This window comes from Schistocerca americana, chromosome 11 (assembly GCF_021461395.2).
Source record: "Schistocerca americana isolate TAMUIC-IGC-003095 chromosome 11, iqSchAmer2.1, whole genome shotgun sequence".
Taxonomy (NCBI): domain Eukaryota; kingdom Metazoa; phylum Arthropoda; class Insecta; order Orthoptera; family Acrididae; genus Schistocerca; species Schistocerca americana.
This window is the reverse complement of record NC_060129.1, coordinates 16,524,358-16,546,437: the sequence shown is the minus strand read 5'-3', so window position 1 is coordinate 16,546,437 and position 22,080 is coordinate 16,524,358. Positions and strand designations below refer to the sequence as shown.

General features: G+C 47.7%; 1 protein-coding gene across 1 annotated transcript in view; it reads left to right on the top strand.

Moving 5' to 3' along the window:
* Nucleotides 1-21,608, top strand: part of LOC124553933 (GA-binding protein subunit beta-2-like) — a 41,754-nt gene extending 20,146 nt beyond the window's left edge. Inside the window, exon 2 of the mRNA XM_047127952.1 lies at nucleotides 21,116-21,608. Coding sequence (XP_046983908.1) covers nucleotides 21,116-21,608 — 493 coding nt within the window. The remainder of the gene's footprint in view (nucleotides 1-21,115) is intronic.
* The last annotated feature ends 472 nt before the right edge of the window (nucleotides 21,609-22,080 follow it).

Genomic DNA, 22,080 nt, shown 5'->3' with positions numbered 1-22,080 from the left:
ATCGGAGACGCCGGTAATCATGGGGGATTCTTCCGCAATGGTTTCTTCACCTTCCACTATGTCTGCTCACAAACGTAAGTTCACTGAGTCTCAGCCACAGACAGTTCTTCCATCGTTGCCACAGTTCGTTGTTGTTTCTCGGTCTGACGAAGGTCACGACTTCTCCACGGTCAACCCTTTCATTATTCAGAAAGGTGTCGACGCAATTGCAGGTCCTGTAAAGTCTTGTTCCAGATTACGGAATGGCACCCTGTTGTTAGAAACAGTCAGTGCCCTCCAGGCACAAAAATTGCTGCGTACTTCTCTGCTCCACACCTTCTCTGTCCGTGTGGAATCGCACCGTACCTTAAATTCCTCGCGTGGAGTCGTTTATACACGCTCCCTCGATGGATTGTCTGACGAAGAAATTCAGCACTACCTGTCTGACCAGGGCGTAACGGCTGTTCATAGAGTTATGAAAAGGGTTGACACGAACATCATTCCAACCCGCACTGTCTTCTTGACATTTGACAAAGTTCAACTCCCATCGAAAATCAAAGCAGGCTATGAGATAATTTCCGTTCGCCCTTACGTCCCAAACCCTACGCGTCAGCGGTTCAATCACACCAGCCAGTCCTGTTCCAATCCGGCCAAATGTGTTACGTGTGGTAAGGATGCCCATGAGGGTGCTTGTCCACCTCCATCCCCTCGCTGCATCAACTGTATGGGTGACCACGCTGCTTCCTCTCGAGATTGCCCCGTTTTTAAGGACAAAAAGCTCATCCAGGAAATACGAGTGAAGGAAAAGGTGTCGACCTTTGCTGCTCGAAAATTATTCGCCAGTCGACAGCCCACCGTGCCTCAGACAGGAAAATACAGCACTGTCTTTACTTCTCCTCAGCCAACAAAGGAGGCGGCCACGCAGACATGCGACCTCACCTTTAGTGCCACGGTCGTCAGATCGGCCAGCGCAAAGATCGCCCGTTCAACCTCACCACTTTCGCCTGCCCACTCTATGGCTCACCCTTCGTCGGGTTCTGCTAAATCTCGAGCCCAAAAGTCAGACAACAAGTCTTCTAAAAAAGAGCATACTCGTGAAGAGTTTTTACAAAGAAACCCAGTTCCTCTCCTTCTCCGCCAAGGCGTGTCCCATCTACAGCACCACCTGGCGGAAATCGCCCTCGGCCGTCTTCTGTGTCGCCGAGGCGCACTGCTGGTGGCCAGTCAACCGGCCGATCGCTGGTGGCAGGAGCTGCTCCTGACCAACCTATGGATCAGGATCTTCTGCCTTCAGCTGAATGCCATTCCATGCTGTCGGTCGCAAGCTCTGAGCAGTCGTTGAGTTGACAGCAAATTTGGTCACATTCCTCTATTTTCTGTTCACCCTATGTCCATTATCCACTGGAATATCCGCGACATTCGAGCCAATCGGGATGAATTGTCGATCCTCTTACGATCCTACTCGCCGGTCATCTTCTGTCTTCAGGAAACAAAGCTGCGTCCCCATGACCGCTTTGTTCTCCCTCTTTTTCAGTCCGTCCGATATGACCTCCCCTCTGTTGAAGGCACTCCAGCCCATGGAGGACTCATGATTCTTCTCCATGATACTCTCCATTATCACCCAAACCCCTTAAACAGTTCCTTCCAAGCTGTCGCCGTCCGTCTTTCCCTTTCTGGATACACGTTCTCTCTTTGTACTGTATACATTCCATCGTCCACACCAATGGCACGAGCTGATCTCCTTCATCTTCTTGATCAGCTTCCACCCCCCTATTTGCTGGTTGGGGACTTCAATGCCCACCACCCGCTTTGGGGATCTCCACATCCTTGTCCACGTGGCTCCCTATTGCTAGACGTCTTCCACCAAGCGGATCTAGTTTGCCTCAACACTGGGGTCCCCACATTTTTGTCTGCCTCCACGACAAATTTATCTCATTTGGACATTGCGGTCGGTACTGTTCCGCTAGCTCGGCGCTTCGAGTGGTTCGCCCTTGATGATACAAACTCGAGTGACCACTTTCCATGTGTCCTTAGACTGCAGCCTCAACTGCCATATATGCGCCTGCGACGCTGGAAGTTTGCCCAAGCCGATTGGACACTTTTTTCGTCTCTAGCGACATTCGATGACCGTCGCTTTCCCAGCGTCGACGATGAGGTCACACATATTACCGACGTTATTCTTACAGCTGCGGAACGTTCAATACCACGCACCTCCGAATTGCCCCGGCGCCCCCCAGTTCCTTGGTGGAACGAGGCATGCCGTGACGCAATACGTGAGCGGCGACGTGCTCTTCGCATTTTCCGTCACCATCCTACTTTGGCCAACTGTATCCGCTATAAGCAGCTCCGTGCGCGATGCCGTCGCGTCATCCGCGATAGCAAGAAGGCAAGCTGGAAATTCTTTATTAGCTCATTTAACACCTTCACTTCCTCCTCTTGGTCCCTCCGTCTGTTTCTCGGGAGGTGTGACCTGAGGTGTAAACATTCACCTAAGGCGGGAGTGCCCTCTGAGAGGGTCCCCACAAGGAAGGAGCGCGCCATCGGAGACGCTGGCAATCATGGGGGATTCCTCCGCAATGGATTCTACTCCATCTCTTTCGACTTCGACCCAAAAACGGAAACGTGACCAGCCAACAGTGACAAAAGTACTACCGCCTGTCCCACAGTTCCTCGTAGTTTCTCGATCTGAGGACGGAAAGGATTTTTCCTCTGTCAACCCTTTCGTTATTCAGAAGGGCGTAGATGCCATAGCCGGATCTGTCAAATCTTGTACCAGGTTGCGTAACGGCACCTTATTACTAGAAACTGAGAGTGCCTTTCAGGCACAAAAACTGCTTCGGGCCACCATCCTGTACACGTTCCCTGTCCGGGTGGAGGCCCACCGAACTTTGAATTCGTCTCATGGTGTAGTCTATACTAGCTCCCTCGACGGATTGACTGACGAGGAGCTTCAATCATTCCTCGCTGAGCAGGGCGTGACGGCTGTCCATAGGGTCATGAAAAAGGTCAACAATGACCTTGTACCGACCCGGACAATTTTCTTGACCTTCGATAGTGTTAAGCTGCCATCGCGCATGAAGGCGGGCTACGAGGTTATTTCTGTTCGCCCCTATGTCCCGACACCTACGCGCTGCTACCAGTGTCAGCGTTTCAACCACACTCGACAGTCTTGTTCCAATGCGGCTAAATGTGTCACTTGTGGCAGGGATGCCCATGAGGGTGACTGTCCACCTCCGTCTCCTCGTTGTGTGAACTGTCAGGGTGACCATGCCGCATCCTCCCGCGACTGTCCTGTCTATAAGGAAGAACGCTGTATCCAATAAATTCGAGTCAAAGAGAAAGTGTCCACCTCGGCTGCTCGCAAGCTATTGGCTAGTAGGAAGCCCACGCTGCTCCCAGCGGGGAAATACAGTACTGTCCTCGCCTCTCCTCGGACTACCCGGGAGGTAGCAACCCAGACATGCGATCTGACCTTCAGCACCACGGTCGTCCGTTCGGCCAGTGCTAAGATCGCGCGGTCGACGTCTCCTCTTCCTCCCATCACCCCACAGACACGAGCACCTTCCTCAGCTTCTGCTAAGACGAAGACATCGAAGTCAGATGCACGGGCCTTCAAGAAGGAACCATCCCGTGCAGACTTCCTCCGTACCTCGACCTCCCAGCCTTCGACAGGTACTTCCACTACCCGTCCTTCCAAAAAGGCGCATAGGAAGCACAGTTCTCCTTCTCCGCCACGGCGCATTTCTTCTCCTGCGCCACCCAGCGGTTGCCGCCCCAGGCCGTCATCCGTTTCGCCTGGCCGCACCGCTGGTAGCCGTACATCTGGCCGTTCACTGGCGGAGGAAGCTCCCCCTCCCGGCCATCCTCCCGAGATGGCCGATGACCCTATAGACCCAATGGACGATGACTGTCCGCCTACTGATAGCGGCGGCAGTGCTCGCTCGAAGCCAGGCCCTAAGCGGCCTTCGAGGTGACCACTTCTCTCATCTTCCTTTTCTTACAATGGCACTTATTCACTGGAATATTCGCAGCATTCGCTCCAACCGAGAGGACTTGAAGTTGCTGCTCCACTTGCACCGTCCGCTCGTCGTAGCCCTCCAGGAAACGAAGCTACGCCCATGCGATCAAATTGCCTTGGCACACTACACCTCTGTGCGTTTTGACCTACCCCCTGTGGTAGGTATCCCAGCTCATGGAGGGGTTATGTTGCTGGTCCGGGATGATATTTACTACGATCCCATCATGTTGCACACCGGCCTGCAGGCAGTTGCCATCCGCATTACTCTCCCCACTTTTACGTTTTCCTTTTGTACCGTTTACACTCCATCGTCATCTGCCGTTACCAGGGCAGACGTGATGCAACTTATTGCGCAGCTACCTGCACCATTTTTGTTAACTGGAGACTTCAATGCCCACCATCCCCTTTGGGGCTCTCCAGCATCCTGCCCGAGGGGCTCCTTGTTAGCAGACCTTTTCAACCAGCTCGATCTTGTCTGCCTCAATACTGGCGCCCCTACTTTTCTTTCGGACACATCTCACACCTATTCCCATTTAGACCTCTCTATATGTACTCCCCAACTTGCACGCCGGTTTGAGTGGTATGCACTTTCTGATACATATTCGAGCGACCACTTCCCGTGTGTTATCCATCTCCTGCAGCATACCCCCTCTCCGTGCTTCTCTAATTGGACCATCTCCAAGGCAGACTGGGGGCTCTTCTCTTCCAGGGCGACCTTTCAGGATCAAACCTTTACAAGCTGCGATCGTCAGGTCGCACACCTCATGGAAGTCATTCTCGCTGCTGCTGAATATTCTATCCCTCACCCTCCTTCTCCACGTCGCGTACCGGTCCCCTGGTGGACCGCAGCATGTAGAGACGCTTTACGTGCTCGTCGACGTGCTTTGCGCACATTTAAACGCCACCCTACAGTGGCGAATTGTGTCAATTATAAACGATTACGTGCTCAGTGTCGTCGTATTATCAAAGAAAGCAAGAAAGCCAGCTGGGCTGCTTTCACAAGCACCTTCAACAGTTTTACTCCTTCTTCTGTTGTCTGGGGTAGCCTGCGCCGGCTATCTGGCACTAAGGTCCACTCACCAGTTTCTGGCTTGAAGGTCGCGAATGACGTCCTTGTGACCCCTGAGGCTATCTCCAATGCCTTCGGCCGCTTTTTCGCAGAGGTTTCGAGCTCCGCTCATTACCACCCTGCCTTCCTCCCCCGCAAACAGGCAGAGGAGGCTAGGCCACCTAACTTCCGCTCCTCGAATTGTGAAAGTTATAATGCCCCATTCACCATGCGGGAACTCGAAAACGCACTTGGCCGATCACGGTCCTCCGCTCCAGGGCCAGATTCTATTCATATTCAGATGCTGAAGAACCTTTCTCCTGCGGGTAAAGGTTTTCTTCTTCGTACATACAATCGCATCTGGATTGAGGGACATGTTCCCGCATGCTGGCGCGAGTCTATTGTTGTCCCGATTCCTAAGCCGGGGAAGGACAAGCACTTGCCTTCCAGTTATCGACCTATCTCGCTTACCAGCTGTGTCTGTAAAGTGATGGAGCGAATGGTTAACTCTCGATTGGTTTGGCTGCTCGAGTCTCTACGCCTACTTACCAATGTACAATGTGGATTTCGTAGGCGCCGCTCTGCTGTTGACCATCTGGTTACCTTGTCGACCTTCATTATGAATAACTTCTTGCGGAAGCGCCCGACCGCGGCTGTGTTCTTTGATTTGGAGAAGGCTTACGACACCTGTTGGAGGGCGGGCATTCTCCGCACCATGCATACATGGGGCCTTCGCGGTCGCCTCCCTCTTTTTATTCGTTCCTTTTTAATGGATCGACAGTTCAGGGTACGTGTGAGTTCTGTCCTGTCCAACACCTTTCGCCAGGAGAATGGGGTGCCACAGGGCTCAGTTTTGAGCGTCGCTCTCTTCGCCATCGCGATCAATCCAATAACGGATTGCCTCCCAGCTGATGTATCAGGCTCCCTTTTCGTGGACGATTTTACCATCTATTGCAGCGCGCAGTGTACACGTGTCCTGGAGCGCTGTCTTCAGCGTTGTCTTGACCGTCTTTACTCCTGGAGTGTCGCCAATGGCTTCCGTTTTTCAGCCGAGAAGACGGTCTGTATTAACTTCTGGCGCTACAAAGAGTTTCTCCCACCGTCCTTACGACTCGGTCCCGTTGCTCTCCCAATCGTGGAGACAACCAAATTTTTAGGCCTTACATTTGACAGGAAACTTAGCTGGTCTCCACATGTGTCATATTTGGCCGCCCGTTGTACCCGTTCTTTAAATATCCTCCGTGTTCTCAGTGGTCTGTCGTGGGGAGCGGATCGAACCGTACTACTTCGTCTATATTGGTCGATCGTCCGCTCCAAGCTGGATTATGGGAGCTTCGTATACTCCTCTGCACGGCCATCCATCTTACGCCGCCTCAACTCCATACAACATCGGGGTTTACGACTTGCGATCGGAGCATTTTATACCAGTCCCGTAGAGAGTCTTCATGCTGACGCTGGCGAATTGCCACTCACCTACCGGCGCGATATACTGCTTTGTCGGTATGCCTGTCGGCTACTGTCAATGCCCGACCATCCGTCTTATCGTTCTTTTTTTGACGACTCTCTTGACCGTCAATACGGGTTGTCTGTCTCTGCCCTGCTACCCCCTGGAGTTCGCTTTCGTCGCCTCCTTCAACACCTTAATTTTTCACTCCCTGCAACCTTTCGAGTGGGCGAGAGCCGCACGCCACCTTGGCTCCAGGCTCAGGTCCGCGTTCACCTTGACCTCAGCTCGCTCCCAAAAGAGGTCACCCCCGGTTCAGTCTACCACTCCCGTTTTTTGGAACTTCGTTCGAAGTTCATCGACATGACTTTCATTTATACAGGTCGGGTGTTCCTTTATTGTCGAGGCACAAAGTTTCAAATACCGGCTCCATGGCCATTGTTCGGTCTTCACAGCTGAGCTCTTTGCCCTCTACCAGGCTGTTCTTTACATCTGCCGCCACCGACATTCTGCTTATGTCATCTGCTCAGATTCCCTGAGCGCCATCCAGAGCCTCAGTGATCCGTACCCGGTTCACCCTTTCGTACACCGGATCCAACGCTCTCTTCAGCAGCTGGTGGACGTCGGTTCTCCAGTTAGCTTTATGTGGGTTCCTGGCCATGTCGGTATCCCTGGAAACGAAGCTGCAGATGCCGCGGCCAAGGCTGCGGTCCTCCAGTCTCGGACAGCTTCTTGTTGCGTCCCTTCGTCCGATTTTAGCAGGGTGATTTGTCGGCGCATCTTATCTCTGTGGCATGCCGATTGGGCTGCACTTACCGACAACAAGCTTCGGGCCTTAAAACCTCTTCCCGTGGCTTGGACGTCCTCCTCACGCCCTTCTCGGCGGGAGGAGGTCGTTTTAGCCCGGTTAAGAATTGGACACTGCCGGTTCAGCCATCGCCATCTGCTGACGGCTGCGCCGGCGCCGTTCTGCCCATGTGGGCACTTGCTGACGGTTAGACACATTTTAATGTCCTGTCCAGATCTTAACACACTGCGCCTCGATCTTAACCTGCCAAATACTTTCGATGCCATTTTAGCGGATGACCCACGAGCAGCTGCTCGTGTTCTTCGTTTTATCAATTTGACAAACCTCGCTAAGGACATTTGATGATGCTGTTTTTTAATCCTATGCCTGTCAGTCTGTCTTTTATCATGTTTTCCCTTTTAGTTGTTGTGGTCAACTTGTGCCTCGCGGTGCATTCTTAGAGTAGTCAGGGCGCTAATGACCATTGAAGTTGTGCGCCCTAAAACCACAAAAAAAAAAAAAAAAAAAGAAAAAAATTCCTCCTCGGAAGTTTGGAGTCGGCTTCGACGGTTCTCAGACGCGCCTAGTTTCTTCCCGGTCTCTGGGCTCATTGTCGCGCATGATACCTTAGTGGACCCCGTCGCAATTTCTAACTCATTGGGTCAGCACTTTGCTGAGATTTAGAGCTCTTCAAATTACCCACCAGCGTTTCTCCCGAAGAAACGTGCAGCGGAAGTGCGACATCTTGCTTTCTCCTCTCAATATCACGAAAGCTACAATACTGTTTTCTCCATGCGGGAACTCCAACATGCCCTCTCTTCTTCTCGCTCCTCTGCCCGAGGACCGGATGGTATCCATGTCCAAATGTTGCTGCATTTATCAACCCATAGTCTGCGATGTATGAAACAGGCGAAATACCCTCAGACTTCAAGAAGAATATAATAATTCCAATCCCAAAGTAAGCAGGTGTTGACAAACGTGAAAATTACCGAACTATCAGTTTAATAAGCCACAGCTGCAAAATACTAACACGAATTCTTTACAGACGAATGGAAAAACTAGTAGAAGCCGACCTCGGGGAAGATCAGTTTGGATTCCGTAGAAATGTTGGAACACGTGAGGCAATACTGACCTTACGACTTATCTTAGAAGAAAGATTAAGGAAAGGCAAACCTACGTTTCTAGCATTTGTAGACTTAGAGAAAGCTTTTGACAATGTTGACTGGAATACTCTCTTTCAAATTCTAAAGGTGGCAGGGGTAAAATACAGGGAGCGAAAGGCTATTTACAATTTGTACAGAAACCAGATGGCAGTTATAAGAGCCGAGGGACATGAAAGGGAAGCAGTGGTTAGGAAGGGAGTAAGACAGGGTTGTAGACTCTCCCCGATGTTATTCAATCTGTATATTGAGCAAGCAGTAAAGGAAACAAAAGAAAAATTCGGAGTAGGTATTAAAATCCATGGAGAAGAAATAAAAACTTTGAGGTTCGCCGATGACGTACTTCTGTCAGACACAGCAAAGGACTTGGAAGAGCAGTTAAACGGAATGGATGGTGTCTTGAAGGGAGGATATAAGATGAACATCAACAAAAGCAAAACGAGGATAATGGAATGTAGTCGAATTAAGTCGGGTGATGTTGAGGGTATTAGATTAGGAAATGAGACACTTAAAGTAGTAAAGGAGTTTTGCTATTTGGGGAGCAAAATAACTGATGATGGTCGAGGTAGAGAGGATATAAAATGTAGACTGGCAATGGCAAGGAAAGCGTTTCTGAAGAAGAGAAATTTGTTAACATCGAGTATAGATTTAAGTGTCAGGAAGTCTTTTCTGAAAGTATTTGTATGGAGTGTAGCCATGTATGGAAGTGAAACATGGACGGTAAATAGTTTGGACAAGAAGAGAATAGAAGCTTTCGAAATGTGGTGCTACAGAAGAATGCTGAAGATTAGATGGGTAGATCACATAACTAATGAGGAGGTACTGAATAGGATTGGGGAGAAGAGGAGTTTGTGGCACAACTTGACCAGAAGAAGGGATCGGTTGGTTGGACATGTTCTGAGGCATCAAGGGATCACCAATTTAGTATTGGAGGGCAGCGTGGAGGGTAAAAATCGTAGCGGGAAACCAAGAGATGAATACACTAAGCAGATTCAGAAGGATGTAGGTTGCAGTAGGTACTGGGAGATGAAGAAGCTTGCACAGGATAGAGTATCATGGAGAGCTGCATCAAACCAGTCTCAGGACTGAAGACCACACCAACCAACCAGTCTGCGTTACCTCCTTCACCTTTATAATCGAAGTTGGACGGACAGTACTTTTCCCAGACGATGGCGGGAAGCTATCGTCGTTCCCGTTCCGAAACCTGGAAAGGACAAACATCTCCCCTCTAGCTATCGCCCCATTTCTCTCTCGAGTAGTGTCTGTAAGGTTTTGGAGCGTATGGTGAATTACCGTTTAGCTTGGTGGCTGGAATCCCGCAGTCTTTTAACACCTGCCCAATGCGGATTCCGAAAGCATCGTTCTGCAGTTGACCATCTTGTTGCTCTCTCCACTTACATCATGAACAATTTTCTCCGGAAACGCCAAACGGTAGCAATATTTTTTGATCTGGAGAGAGCATACGATACCTGTTGGGAGGACAGGCATACTCCGCACACTGTTGTCTTGGGGCTTTCGAGGCCGGCTGCCCCTTTCTCTTCGCGAATTTATGGCAGGGCGCACATTTAGGGTGCGGGTGAACACTACTCTCTCCCGTACCTTCTCCCAAGGAAACGGGGTACCCCAGGGCTCCGTGCTGAGTGTTGTACTGTTTGCCATCGCCATAAATCCAATTATGGATTGTCTCCTTCCTGATGTCTCGGGCTCCCTCTTTGTGGACGATTTTGCGATCTACTACAGCTCTCAACGGACAAGCCTTCTTGAACGTCTTCAAGGATGTCTCGATCTCTTCCACTCTTGGAGCATCGAAACCGGCTTCCGTTTTTCTCCCAGTAAGACCGTTTGTGTTAATTTTTGGCGACGAAAGGAGTTTCTTCCACCCTCCTTACATCTAGGACCTGTCAACCTTCCGTTTTCAGATGTCGCTAAATTCTTGGGTCTTATGTTTGACAGAAAACTGTGCTGGTCCTCCCACGTTTCCTATCTTTCGGCTCGCTGTCTGCGATCCCTCAACACCCTCCGTGTCCTGAATGTTACCTCCTGGTGAGCGGACCGAGTGGTCCTTCTCCGCCTCTATCGCGCCTTAGTGCACTCGAAATTGGACTATGGAAGCATAGTCTACTCCTCTGCTCGGCCGTCTATTCTTCGGCGTCTCGACTCTATCCACCACCGTGGATTACGTTTAGTGTCTGGAGCCTTTTACACCAGCCCTGTGGAAAGCCTTTATGCTGAGACTGCTGAACCTCTGCTGTCCAATCGGCGAGCAGTCCTTCTGAGTCGTTATGCTAGCCATCTGTCTTCTATGCCTGCTAATCCAGCCCATGACATTTTTTTCGACGCCTCCTTTGATGTCGGGTATGCAGGCCGCCCCTCCTCCATACTACCACCGGGAGTCCACTTCCGTCAACTGCTCCATTCTCTTTCCTTCCGCTTTCCTAAAACCATCTTGACAACTTCGGGTACAGCACCGCCTTGGCTCCGTCCCCGGATCGACTTGCTCAGAGACCTTTGTCGATTTCCCAAGGATGGTACCCCTTCACTTGTTTACCGTCGGGCATTTGCTGCTCTATGTGCACAAATGACGGACGCCACATTTATTTACACCGACGGCTCGAAAACATCGTTAGATGTAGGGAGTGCCTATATTGTTGGCGACACCCCAAATCACTTTCGGCTTCCCGACCAGTGTTCGGTTTATACTGCGGAGCTTTACGCTGTTCTCCAGGCTGTCCACTACATCCGCCGCCATCAGCGAATACAGTACGTAATCTGCTCAGATTCTCTCAGCTCTCTCCTCAGTCTCCAAGCTCTTTACCCTGTGCACCCTCTGGTCCACCGGATTCAGGACTGTCTGCGCTTGCTCCACCTGGGGGGGCGTCTCGGTGGCGTTCCTCTGGCTCCCGGGACACGCTGGTATCTGTGGGAATGAGGCGGCCGATATAGTGGCCAAGGCTGCAGTCTCTCTTCCTCGGCCTGCTCTTCAGTCTCTTCCGTTTACCGATCTACGGAGCGTTTTATGTCGCAGAGTTGTTCATTTATGGCACGCGCATTGGTCGACACTTCCCCATAATAAATTGCGGGACGTGAAAGCTCTTCCTTGTGCTTGGACCTCTTCCTGCCGAACGCGTCGTCGGGAGGAGATAATTTTAACTAGACTTCGGATAGGGCACTGTCTTTTTAGCCATCGACATCTTTTAAGCAGCGATCCTCCCCCACTCTGTCCCCACTGCTCTCAGCTGTGGACGGTAAGACACCTTTTAATTGAATGCCCCTATTTTAATCCGTTACGCTCCCGTCTACAGCTAACGCCTGATATATCGTCGATTTTAGCAGACGACACGCGCTCAGCCGACCGCGTTCTCCAGTTTATTAGCGCCAGTGAAATGACGTCAGTCATTTGAAGCTTTTTTTGGGGACAACCAACCCCTTTCTGTAGTGGATTTTTAAGCCTTCCTTCTGCTTTTAGTTTCTCAAATTTTATGACTTTCGTTCCCATTGCTGCTGGTTTCCATTTCCGGCTTTTTATTGTTTCCTAAGTCACGGACCGGGCGCTAATGACCATAGCAGTTTTGCGCCCCAAATCCAAACAAAAAAAAAAAAAAAAAAAAAAAAAAAAAAAAAAAAAAAAAAAAAAAAAAATTCTCTGTTCACTTTATCAAGTGTTTCCCTATCAACCGAGTCAAATGCATTTTTAAAATATAGAAATGTTACAACTATATCTTTGGACTTTGTAAATCTGTGATGAATTACGGACTGTAGGTTGAAAATGTGTTCTGAGCAAAATCTGCACTTTCTAAAACCACTGTAATACTCTACCAAATGGTTACCAAGTGTTGCTCCTTCCATGTTTAATAGTATTGTTGAGAATTTTCTTACACAATATATATTTTTTTAATCCGTGTTTCTGCTAATTCAGTTTTCGTAACACTGTTTGTGCGCACGAACCGCTGCGAAGCATTCCCTATTGTAATCTGTGGCACACTAAGAGAAGCAGGATGTGGCGGCGTTGTCAGCAGCTGCTCTCTTCCGTCAACAGATGTCGCCGAGGTTTCCGCCGTGTAGATTACTGCAGTACGTGTTTTGCTTTACTCGTTACGGAAATACAGATGGGACGGTCATGCCAGCTGAAAATTAGAGAGAACTGAAGTTTGCGTTTGGTCTCTTCAGACGAGCTGCACCTATCTGGCAAAAACCTTACATTTCGTGCGAGAAATAAGGTGACTGTAGGTGCTTTCAGAAAGTGCTTCATTGCCGCACCAACCGTATGTACAAGTTGCAAATGCTTGACCTCGCTCCCTGGTCTGCCTCAGGCTAGCGAGTCGCCACTGTTCCTGTGTTCTGCCGCCTCAGTTAAAGACGGGCGACAGATGCAAGAAGGAGCAGCTCCCATCATGTCGCGGATTATCGAGAGAGAGAGAGAGAGAAAACGCTGGAAGGTGGAAGATGAGAAAAAATCCCTCCAGGGTTTCCTTCAGGTGGCACCGAAGGTTCTGAAATTTTTTCAACAATTTTAACAGATCTGGACCCATTAAAAAATTATGCTAACAACTTAGCCTCACGGAGATATTTGATATCGTTAACCAGTTCGTCTCGGGTGTAGTCATCATCATCGATATTGAAATAGTTCACGTGGTAGTCGGTGCTCAAGTTTTCCTTCATTCTTTGGTTCAGATTTATCGAATTTGGATTGTACTCGAGCCTCGGCATTTCTTCTCTATTTGGGTGTCTGACTGTGATGCTTTTGCAAATTTCTTCTCTACATTCTGATGACACGGTAAGTGTAATCGCAGTAATCGTCAAATAATTTCGAGAGTAGGAACATGTTTCAAATTTTCATTTTTAGGGACAAGATGAGGTAGTAATTGATGTAAATTTTGAACGTGCTCTTCACCAAACCGTGTTTTCTAAGGGCAGACGTACACGGAAGACTTACTGTCACGCAACCATTTCGTCTTTGTTGCTTTATTGTTGCTTCTGCTTTCGAGAGCTCGCACGAGATGAGCAACTGTTTCCTGACAGGGATTGTTTTGAGACTGCAGTGGTTTGTGCTGTTATCATTCGACAAAGGACAAAACGGGAAAGGAATTACTGGATTCGCCAACTTAAGTCTGAAAGACTAAATGAAGGGAAAGTCACTTTAATATTTCAACAGCTAAGATGTTACCCAGAGAAATCCTTCAGTTCCGCACGAGTGTAACGTCACGTGACGAGCTAGTCGCAGTTCTGGGGCCTGCCATCGCCTACCGAAATACAAATGCGCGCCTCCTACCGAAATACAAATGCGACAGGTGATTCCACCCGAAGAGAGGCTCAGTGTTACGTTACGGTAGGTTGCATGAAATTACACATTTTTATTTAGCTTGATATTTATTAATTCCAGCAATCCAGTTAGTAACAGGAATCATTACATTTTGTATAAAAGATGTCCAAAGCAACTGATGGAAATGGCAGAAAATAAATGCAGGTATAAACACTGTTGCATGTAGTGACATCGTACATAGTTTCTGATCCATGTGGAGGCCCAGAAAAATTTGTCGGGTATGAGTTTACACTGTCTCAATCATGAGGAGTAGTAAGGATGGTTTAGGAGCTGTTTCCGGCAGTAGGTTAATTGTCAGACGTAGATGTTCCAGTAAACACACATGCAGGGGTGAAGAAGCTAGAACACCGAACGCCACGACTGAAACCGTCACATGTGTCATTTGGTACACACGTGATCTGTAAAAGTCTCATTACCTGAAGAACCTCAATTTGTGCATCAATCATTTGGTGTGTGGGTATTGGTTTCAGCGTAGCTACAAGAGACAATGCAAATTGTGTTGCAGGGTCTTCCATTGATGAAGCAGTTTCTTTCTTCTCTCGAAGTATATCGAGTAAAGTTTCTTCCTAACTTCTTCTTTGGATTGTAGAAGGTATGTGGAGATAGAACAAAGGGTGGCCTTTGAAGGTTCGTGGTCTTTGAAGGTTCTGTTTCCTCAGGTTCCTCATTGCTTATTACTGTGTCAGTATTTCCACTTGCATCACGTAGTTCTACGGTTGGTAGAAGAAACAAGTTGATTTGTACTTTCACGCTTACCGTGGCTGCTTGTCCCGACTTGGCAAATTTTTGCTCACACAATTCTCTTGCAGAGCATGTCCTTCGATTTTTCCGTCTTTGTTGTACCAGTGTTCCTAGGAAACAGACAATAAATTGAAATGTTTGACATTGTTGTAGATGTTAATTTATTTTCGTGAAATATAAATGAAAACTATTATTCAGTTACATAACTTTTCAGGTATGCAGCGACTGGATCAAGTTTAAATGATCTTCCATACAAGTACTTTATTTGTGCTAGCACAGTCTGCAAAATAGTGAAAGCAACATCCACTGAAATATGAAATGTTTTGCTATGTGTGGTTATGCCAGAGAAATGTGAGGAAGAGTTGTTGGCTGAACAGTTCTATAAAAAAACCATTTCTGCAACAAGATACAGGTGGAAAACGTATTCGAATAATACAACTTCAAAGTTCTGGCTCAGATTTTTTTTAATTATAAAAAAATCTCTCCTGTGGTATTGATGGCACGGGTCAATGCTGAATACCAATTTGTTGGTTCGCCCTTCTGTCGGCGGCCGGAGCAACTGAAAAGTTGTCTCTGGGGAGTCGCTGTGTGTGTGTGCGCTCTTACATATGATTGTACAGACTCTGTGCAAAAGGCGAGACAGTTGCACGACAAAAGTCCTCCCTTGGGCGCCCGCCCTAATGGAAAGCAAGACTTCGTCAAACACCCAATCACTAAATTTAACAGTGAGAGGCATTGTTGAGTTTAGCACTAACATGTAGTCCGGTTTCATTGACAAAATTTGCCGCTTACAGCTACACTACAATTTTTTTTTTACTGTGAGGTATCTTTTTCTCTAACATTATCTTTCAAGGCGTGTCTAAATTTGCATACTCGAGAACATAACATACATCACATACATTGTTGGCCTCGAACCAGAGAGCATTCTGTTCATCTAATCCTATAATCTCGCCAGTGGGTTATAAGACTTGGCTACTAAGGACGACATTTGTACAAAATTACAAATGCTAGCACGTAAATACAATAAATTGATATAAAACATACCTAGAGCTCGTATGCGAGTGTAAGATTCTTTCAGCAGATAGATACAACAATGTGCCGAATTACGAGGACTATGAAATGCTGAAAGGCACACTTAAGATGTGATGTCTTGTTTCTTTCGTGACATAATGTAAGATCCTTAGTTCCACACGTAGGAACATGAGGGCCTCCTGCGTCATCGTAGCTGCGCAAGCGCGCTGACTCCTTCCACCTGGCGCTCTCTGTCAGCTGCTGAAACGAACCTCATATTTCTAACAGGTCGCGGGAAAATATTGAGAATGGTGGTTTCAAAAACGTACAGCGTAAATTTCCTTTTACGCAAGATGAACTATGTGCGAGAACGTACAATGAATTTATTGAATCACAGAGCGTTTGACTCTCATTTAAATATCAACTCTTCGGTGACGAGCTATTTAGAGGAATTTAGAGTCCAGAAGATGAGACATTTGGGTCGTTACTAAAAGTTTTACAATCACGTTAGTGTGACGTGTATTAAAGTGTAAAACGCGCACAGATCATCAATATTGTATGTGCAGCCTTAGCTTCTCTTTCAGCTTATTAATCTTTGAGACCAATATTGTATGTGTTTATTAATTTAAACCATGAGCTTTTATTATTTGTGTCTTGGCGCTACTTAAGAGTGATGTTGCTATTGGTTGACTATATCGCGTGTCCTGTGCTGTCAATACCTGCCGAGATCACGTGACATGAGCTATGGCTGGCTTACAAAAGCTCTTCGCAATCTCGATTTCAATGCATCGGAAAGTAACATGCGGTGTTTGAGGGAATCCGAATGTATACCTCCATAATAGGAACATATGCACGACATCAAAGGTCTTGCAAAACGTTTTTTTTTCTTTCCGCGCTGAATTTAGTTTCCTAAAGTGCTGGGAATTCTACGTCGGTACAACAATCAAAGAAGTGATGAGTTTTACAGTGGGGAGGAAGAGTATATTGTCGCTTAACACGGAAAAAGTGTATTTTGACCCGGGAGAAAGTCTATTTTTAACCGAGAAGCCGAGGAAAAATGCGTGAATTTTTTTCCTTGTCCATGTACACGCCCTGTTAGGTTGTTGATGTACAGAACATGTAATGATAAGTCGATAGTTCTACAACTCTACAACCAGCAGTATATTTATAATGTGCAGCTGCTATTTTTATACGCAGGAGTGTCTGGATATTTTGTCCACCGACACACATTTTTTTCAAGATGTCGAGAGTCGGTATCAACATTTTAGTAAATATCGATCTATTGGATGCCACATTATTAAAAATACCCTGATGTAGCGCCGACTGCCGTTCCGCAGCCGAAGTCTGTCAATTGCGGCCGTGCGGCCATTAGAGAAGACGGCGGCAGCCCTTGCAGGCGAGTCAGCCGAGTACAGGGGGCAGCCCGGCCGACGCTAGGCCCTTCCTGCAGCTCGCGTGCGCCACGCCGCAGCCGCCTGCGTGTGCAGACACGGCTGTCGGCTCAGTCTAACATTCGACCTGGTCTCTCTTTGAAGGCACGCGTTTGCTTCCTGACGGTGAAACACCTGGTCTCAAGTCGAAATTAGAAACTAGTCGCAATTGTACGTAGACGGAATACACTTTATTTAAATACTTGGAGCACATACTGAAATGTGTTCGACAGTCGCCGACAGGCGGTAGGGGGCGTCGCTTGTGAGGGTCGCCTGCCCTGGCCGCCCTCTGCCCTGGACGCGGTACAGTGTGTCCGTCAAGTCGTGCGCCCTCTCCGCTCCGCAGTGCTGTCCCGGCGACCCAGTCTGGCCACACAGCCTGGCGCCGCTCACTCCCAGCTCAGCGACTGCCCTGTCCACAAAAACACGACATTATGGAGTAAATTGCACTAACGCGGGAACAGGAATCAAATGTCAGCGTTCCCGTATCTCTCAGAAATATAAAAGCGGATTCCTGTTTGTCTGAATGCGTGTTCGTCTGCAACTTCATCCACAATTGGCGCATACATTCCGTCCGATACGGTTTTTAAACAACACATAGTGCAGCTGTACTGGAGAATTTAAGCCTTTCCTTTGATGCAGTCCGCTTAAACGCAACAATTCTTGCTACACGAGTAGTGCTCAAAAGTAACGGCGAACTCGCCATTTTGCTTTTTTTATAACTGAGATTCGCACGACTTTTTTGTCGTTGTGATGGTAAACGTGCGGGAAAAGTATGTGTACATCAGGAAAATGGGATATTTTGTCTGTTGTCACATCTTGGAAAAGTTATTGGTGTGTTAGTAGAATTGGCGATTATTTGTTTAATGTAAAATCGGATTATCGCGTTTGTATTAAATTTGGCTGTGCGAACGGAGTCAAATTCATCAACCTTTAGAGACATTACATTTTGCTTTTCGCGAATCTACTATCAATACGGGAAGTGTTTACGACTGGTGTAAATATTTCTTCGATGTCAACGGTTTGGTGCAGCACAAATTCCTGTCACACAGTGAAACGGTCAGCAAGCAGTAAAACCTACAAGCTCAACGCCAGCGGCATGACGCAATCCGAAAAAAGAAAAACCTCTATAGTCTGGGAGACGAGTCTTTGGTACTGACAGCTCGGTAGCGTCTTTCCGTTGCCTAGCGACCGCAGGCAGGCAGCCAGAGACTGAGCGGGTAGCAAGGGCCACGTTGCCGCCCTGAAACCCAGTCGCGCTCGCTCATGAAACTCACCAGTGTCTCTCGCGTGCAGGCGGTGCGGTCGTTCGTCGTTTGTCTGAAGTTGAATTCGCAGTTTATTTCGTTTTTGTTGTTTCTAGTGTTTCTTTGTTTATGTTTCGTTGTAAACAATGTCTAGTGCGGCGGGTAGCACCAGCCCAACACAAGAAGTGAAACGGAGGAAGAAAAGTGTGCTACACACCCAGGCCCGTGAATTCGTGTGCTCTGTGAGGCATTACTTTGAGAAAGAAAAGGACAAAGGTGGGCCCTTAATTCCTGTTGTTCAGGTTGTGAAGAGAACTGCAGCAGCATTGAAAATAAGTAAGAACACTGTTGTAAAGATAGGGAAAGAACAGTATAGTGTAGATTCTGACGAGAGTGGCACAACAAAGCTGCACACACCAGGAAAGAAGCGACAGAGAAATAAGCAGGTGACAGCTTTGGACGATTTTCAGAAAGACGCTATTCGTCGTCATATATACAGCTATTATAAGAGAAGGGAACATCCCACTCTATCTAAATTACTGGTGTCGCTTCAGAAAGACGATCTTTTTAAAGGGAGCAAATTTTCATTGCGTACAGTGTTGAAAGACATAGGCTTCAGCTATTCACTGTTTAACGGACTCAAAATATTAATGGAAAGGACAGATGTAGTTGCATGGCGGTGCAGATTTCTGCGTAGGATCATGGGTGTGGAATTCGAAAGTGGTTAGATGAAACTTGGGTCAATGCCAGCCATTCTTTACGTAGAGGCTGGAATGATGGAACGCCCGAGGGGATAATGGCAGTGCCTGTTGGCAAAGGAGGGCGTATTATTGTCTTACATGCAGGAACATCGAAAGGTTTTGTGCCAAACTGCTTGAAAATGTTTCGGTCAAAAAAGACAGGAGATTACCATGAAGAAATGAACAGTGTAGTATTTCAAGAGTGGTTCGAGACATCGCTTATGACGAATCTGACAAGTCCATCAGTGATTGTTATGGACAATGCGCCTTATCATTCCGTTGTTAACGATAAGGCACCAACCTTGGCAACAAAAAAAAGACGATATCATTCAGTGGTTGAACCGGCGAAAAGTACATTTCAGAGACGATTTAAGGAAGGCGAAACTGCTCGAAATTGTGGCACAAAAGAAACCCCAATTTCCAACATATGTAATTGACGAGATTGCTAAAAGGCACAGGCATGAAATCGTTCGGCTTCCTCCATACCACTGTCACTTCAATGCAATTGAAGGAGTGTGGGCGCAGATAAAAAATTACATTGCTGCTAACAATAAAAAATTCACGATCTCTGAAGTGAAAACTCTCCTTCCAGCAGCTATCAATAAAGTGACAAACGAGACGTGGGCTAAAATTGTAAACAGCACTGCAAGTGCCATCAGAGAGGCGGCCAAAACCGAAGGGGTTGTGGAAGAATGCATCGAAAATTTAATTATACATCTGGGAGAGAGCAGTGATAGTTGGAGTAGTGCTGAGGAAGACAATGTCAAATCAGATTCTGACAGTGATGTGAGTGGTGTTTTTCCATTACAGTAACTACAACGTACTCAGGAATGTAAGGAGGGAGTTTGCTATCGATCTACAACCAGATCATCATATTGTGAGTACTTCCTTCAGGTTATAGCTCTTAATACACTGACCAATTATTTTGTAACTTGTAGTAGAACAAATTAATAATGCTAATACTTAACAATGGAAACCAAAACTGCTAATGTTCAACAACTTGCGAAAATAGTTTTCATTTCAGTTGTGAAGTTTAACAAATAACTTTATTATGTTTCAGCATCTTAGATACTTGTACTAAATAGCTCTTATCAGTTTTCGAGTTAATATATTTCAAGCATCAACTTTAAATAAATTCACGCGTACCAATACGACTTGTATTTTGTCTCGCTTTTATTTCTGCTGCTAAAGAATGCGTGTAGCAGACAGGGCGCCGCGTGCTGTGAGCCACGTTCGGCAACAGCGCCGTCTGCCCGCCGGAACTGTCACTACCAATCACTCGTCTCGCGGACTACTGATTTGTGGCGGAACAGTTGATGATTTCTGCACTGCGATAACGCATCTGCTTAGAATTCGTTGCGTGTTCGTGAGTGTTTGGCTACAAACGATACTGTGGTGACGCCCTTGGCTGTACGATCACCCGATGTGAAATTTTGTTCCTAAAAATTACGACCAACCGTAAAGGGCTGTCTTTTTCATACACAGATGAGATTTGAAGTGCACCGCTGAGAGAACTACAGGGTATCATAACAAAACTTGCAGAATTGTTTGACACAGCGGAACAAACACTGGAATAAATGTATTCACGTATAGTGGAAAATATTTTGATGAAGACAACATTGGTATACAGTATACATAAACCCAGCAATGGATCCAATATTCACCGCTCTCGCTTTCACTAATATTGTCCGTGTGGCGACCTACGTTTTGTTAACAGACGAGGAAGTTGTATTTCTGTACTTACACATCTGATTACTTGCCTGTGTTTTCTTCTCGAGTCTCGGAAGGGATTGCTCCACACACAAGTAACCGTTAGAGGTGTGTTTCTCTTAAGCTCAAAGATTGGTTACCAACAGGATGCTGAGGTCACAGGAGGTGACTCCTCAGAGTGAATTAGGAGAAAAAGTTAAAACAGCTGGTAATGAGATGCAGTGCACCAATTTTTAACGGGAAGCGGCAGCAGATTTCGATAATGGGATACTGGTATGTGTCTGTCATACGCTGGTTGATCTGTATCCTAGAGGGAAGATTTCTAGATTTGTAACTCGTGGCTGGGCGGAAGTGCATTGAGGGCTGCTCGCAGTTTGGCGTCTGTGACGATTTCTTTCATTCGGTGTGTGTGTGTGTGTGTGTGTGTGTGTGTGTGTGTGTGTGTGTAGTAGAGTGAGAGAGTGTCGATGTTTTTTGCAGGAGCCTCTCTCAACAGGAGAGAGGGAGGAGGCTGATACAGGCGGCCAGGCAGGGCGCGGCGGAGCAGCTGCGCGAGTTGCTGGCGGCGGGGGCGGGCGTGGGGGCGAGGGAGTCTAGCATCAAGCGGACCGCCCTGCACGTGGCAGCACGCGGGGGTCACGTGGCGGCGGCCAGCTGCCTCGTCGGCGCCGGCGCGGAGGTCGACGCCAGGGACAGCTGTGAGCAGTGGACGCCCCTGCACTGGGCTGCATACAATGGCCACGCTGGTGTGGTGCGGCTGCTGGTCGGCGCCTCTGCTGACCCCAACACCAGGGCTCTGTGGGGGCGGACGCCGCTGCACTGGGCGGCACTGTGGGGCCACTCAGAGGCGGCGGCTGAGCTCCTGCTGGCGGGGGCGGACAGGGGGGCCCAGGATGGCAACGGCAGGACCCCCCTGGACCTCGCCAGGCAGAACAGAAAGCAGGAGCTGGTGGATATGCTGAGACAAGGCTGACGTACGGCATTCAGGAAGCACAATCAGTTACATCATATCTGTTGGTCTTTCAAATAAAGAACACAAAAATGAATCCTTTGTTCATTTATTTGTACACACCATTTTGTGCTGTGTATGACAACTCTGGTAACACTGTGACAACTGCAACGACGAGAGATACCTGTAAACTAACGTGAGGAGCCCTTCTTTTGACGATTTAGTCTGTAAAATACTACACGATCAGTTTTTGCAGAAGCTCAAAACAACAACTCAAACATTCCAGTATTAACAAACACCACTTGTCTTCCTCATGGTGTACAACATATGCAAGCAACTTACAAGAACACAGCCGACATCTATCATGACCGCCTGCATTTCAAAACTTCACCAATCAAACTCTTTTAAAGACACGAATGGCGCAATATTGTTGGTTGTCTACCACATCATGCAGCTGCATTAACGTTAGTTGTTCGAACCAGTCCACTGCATTACC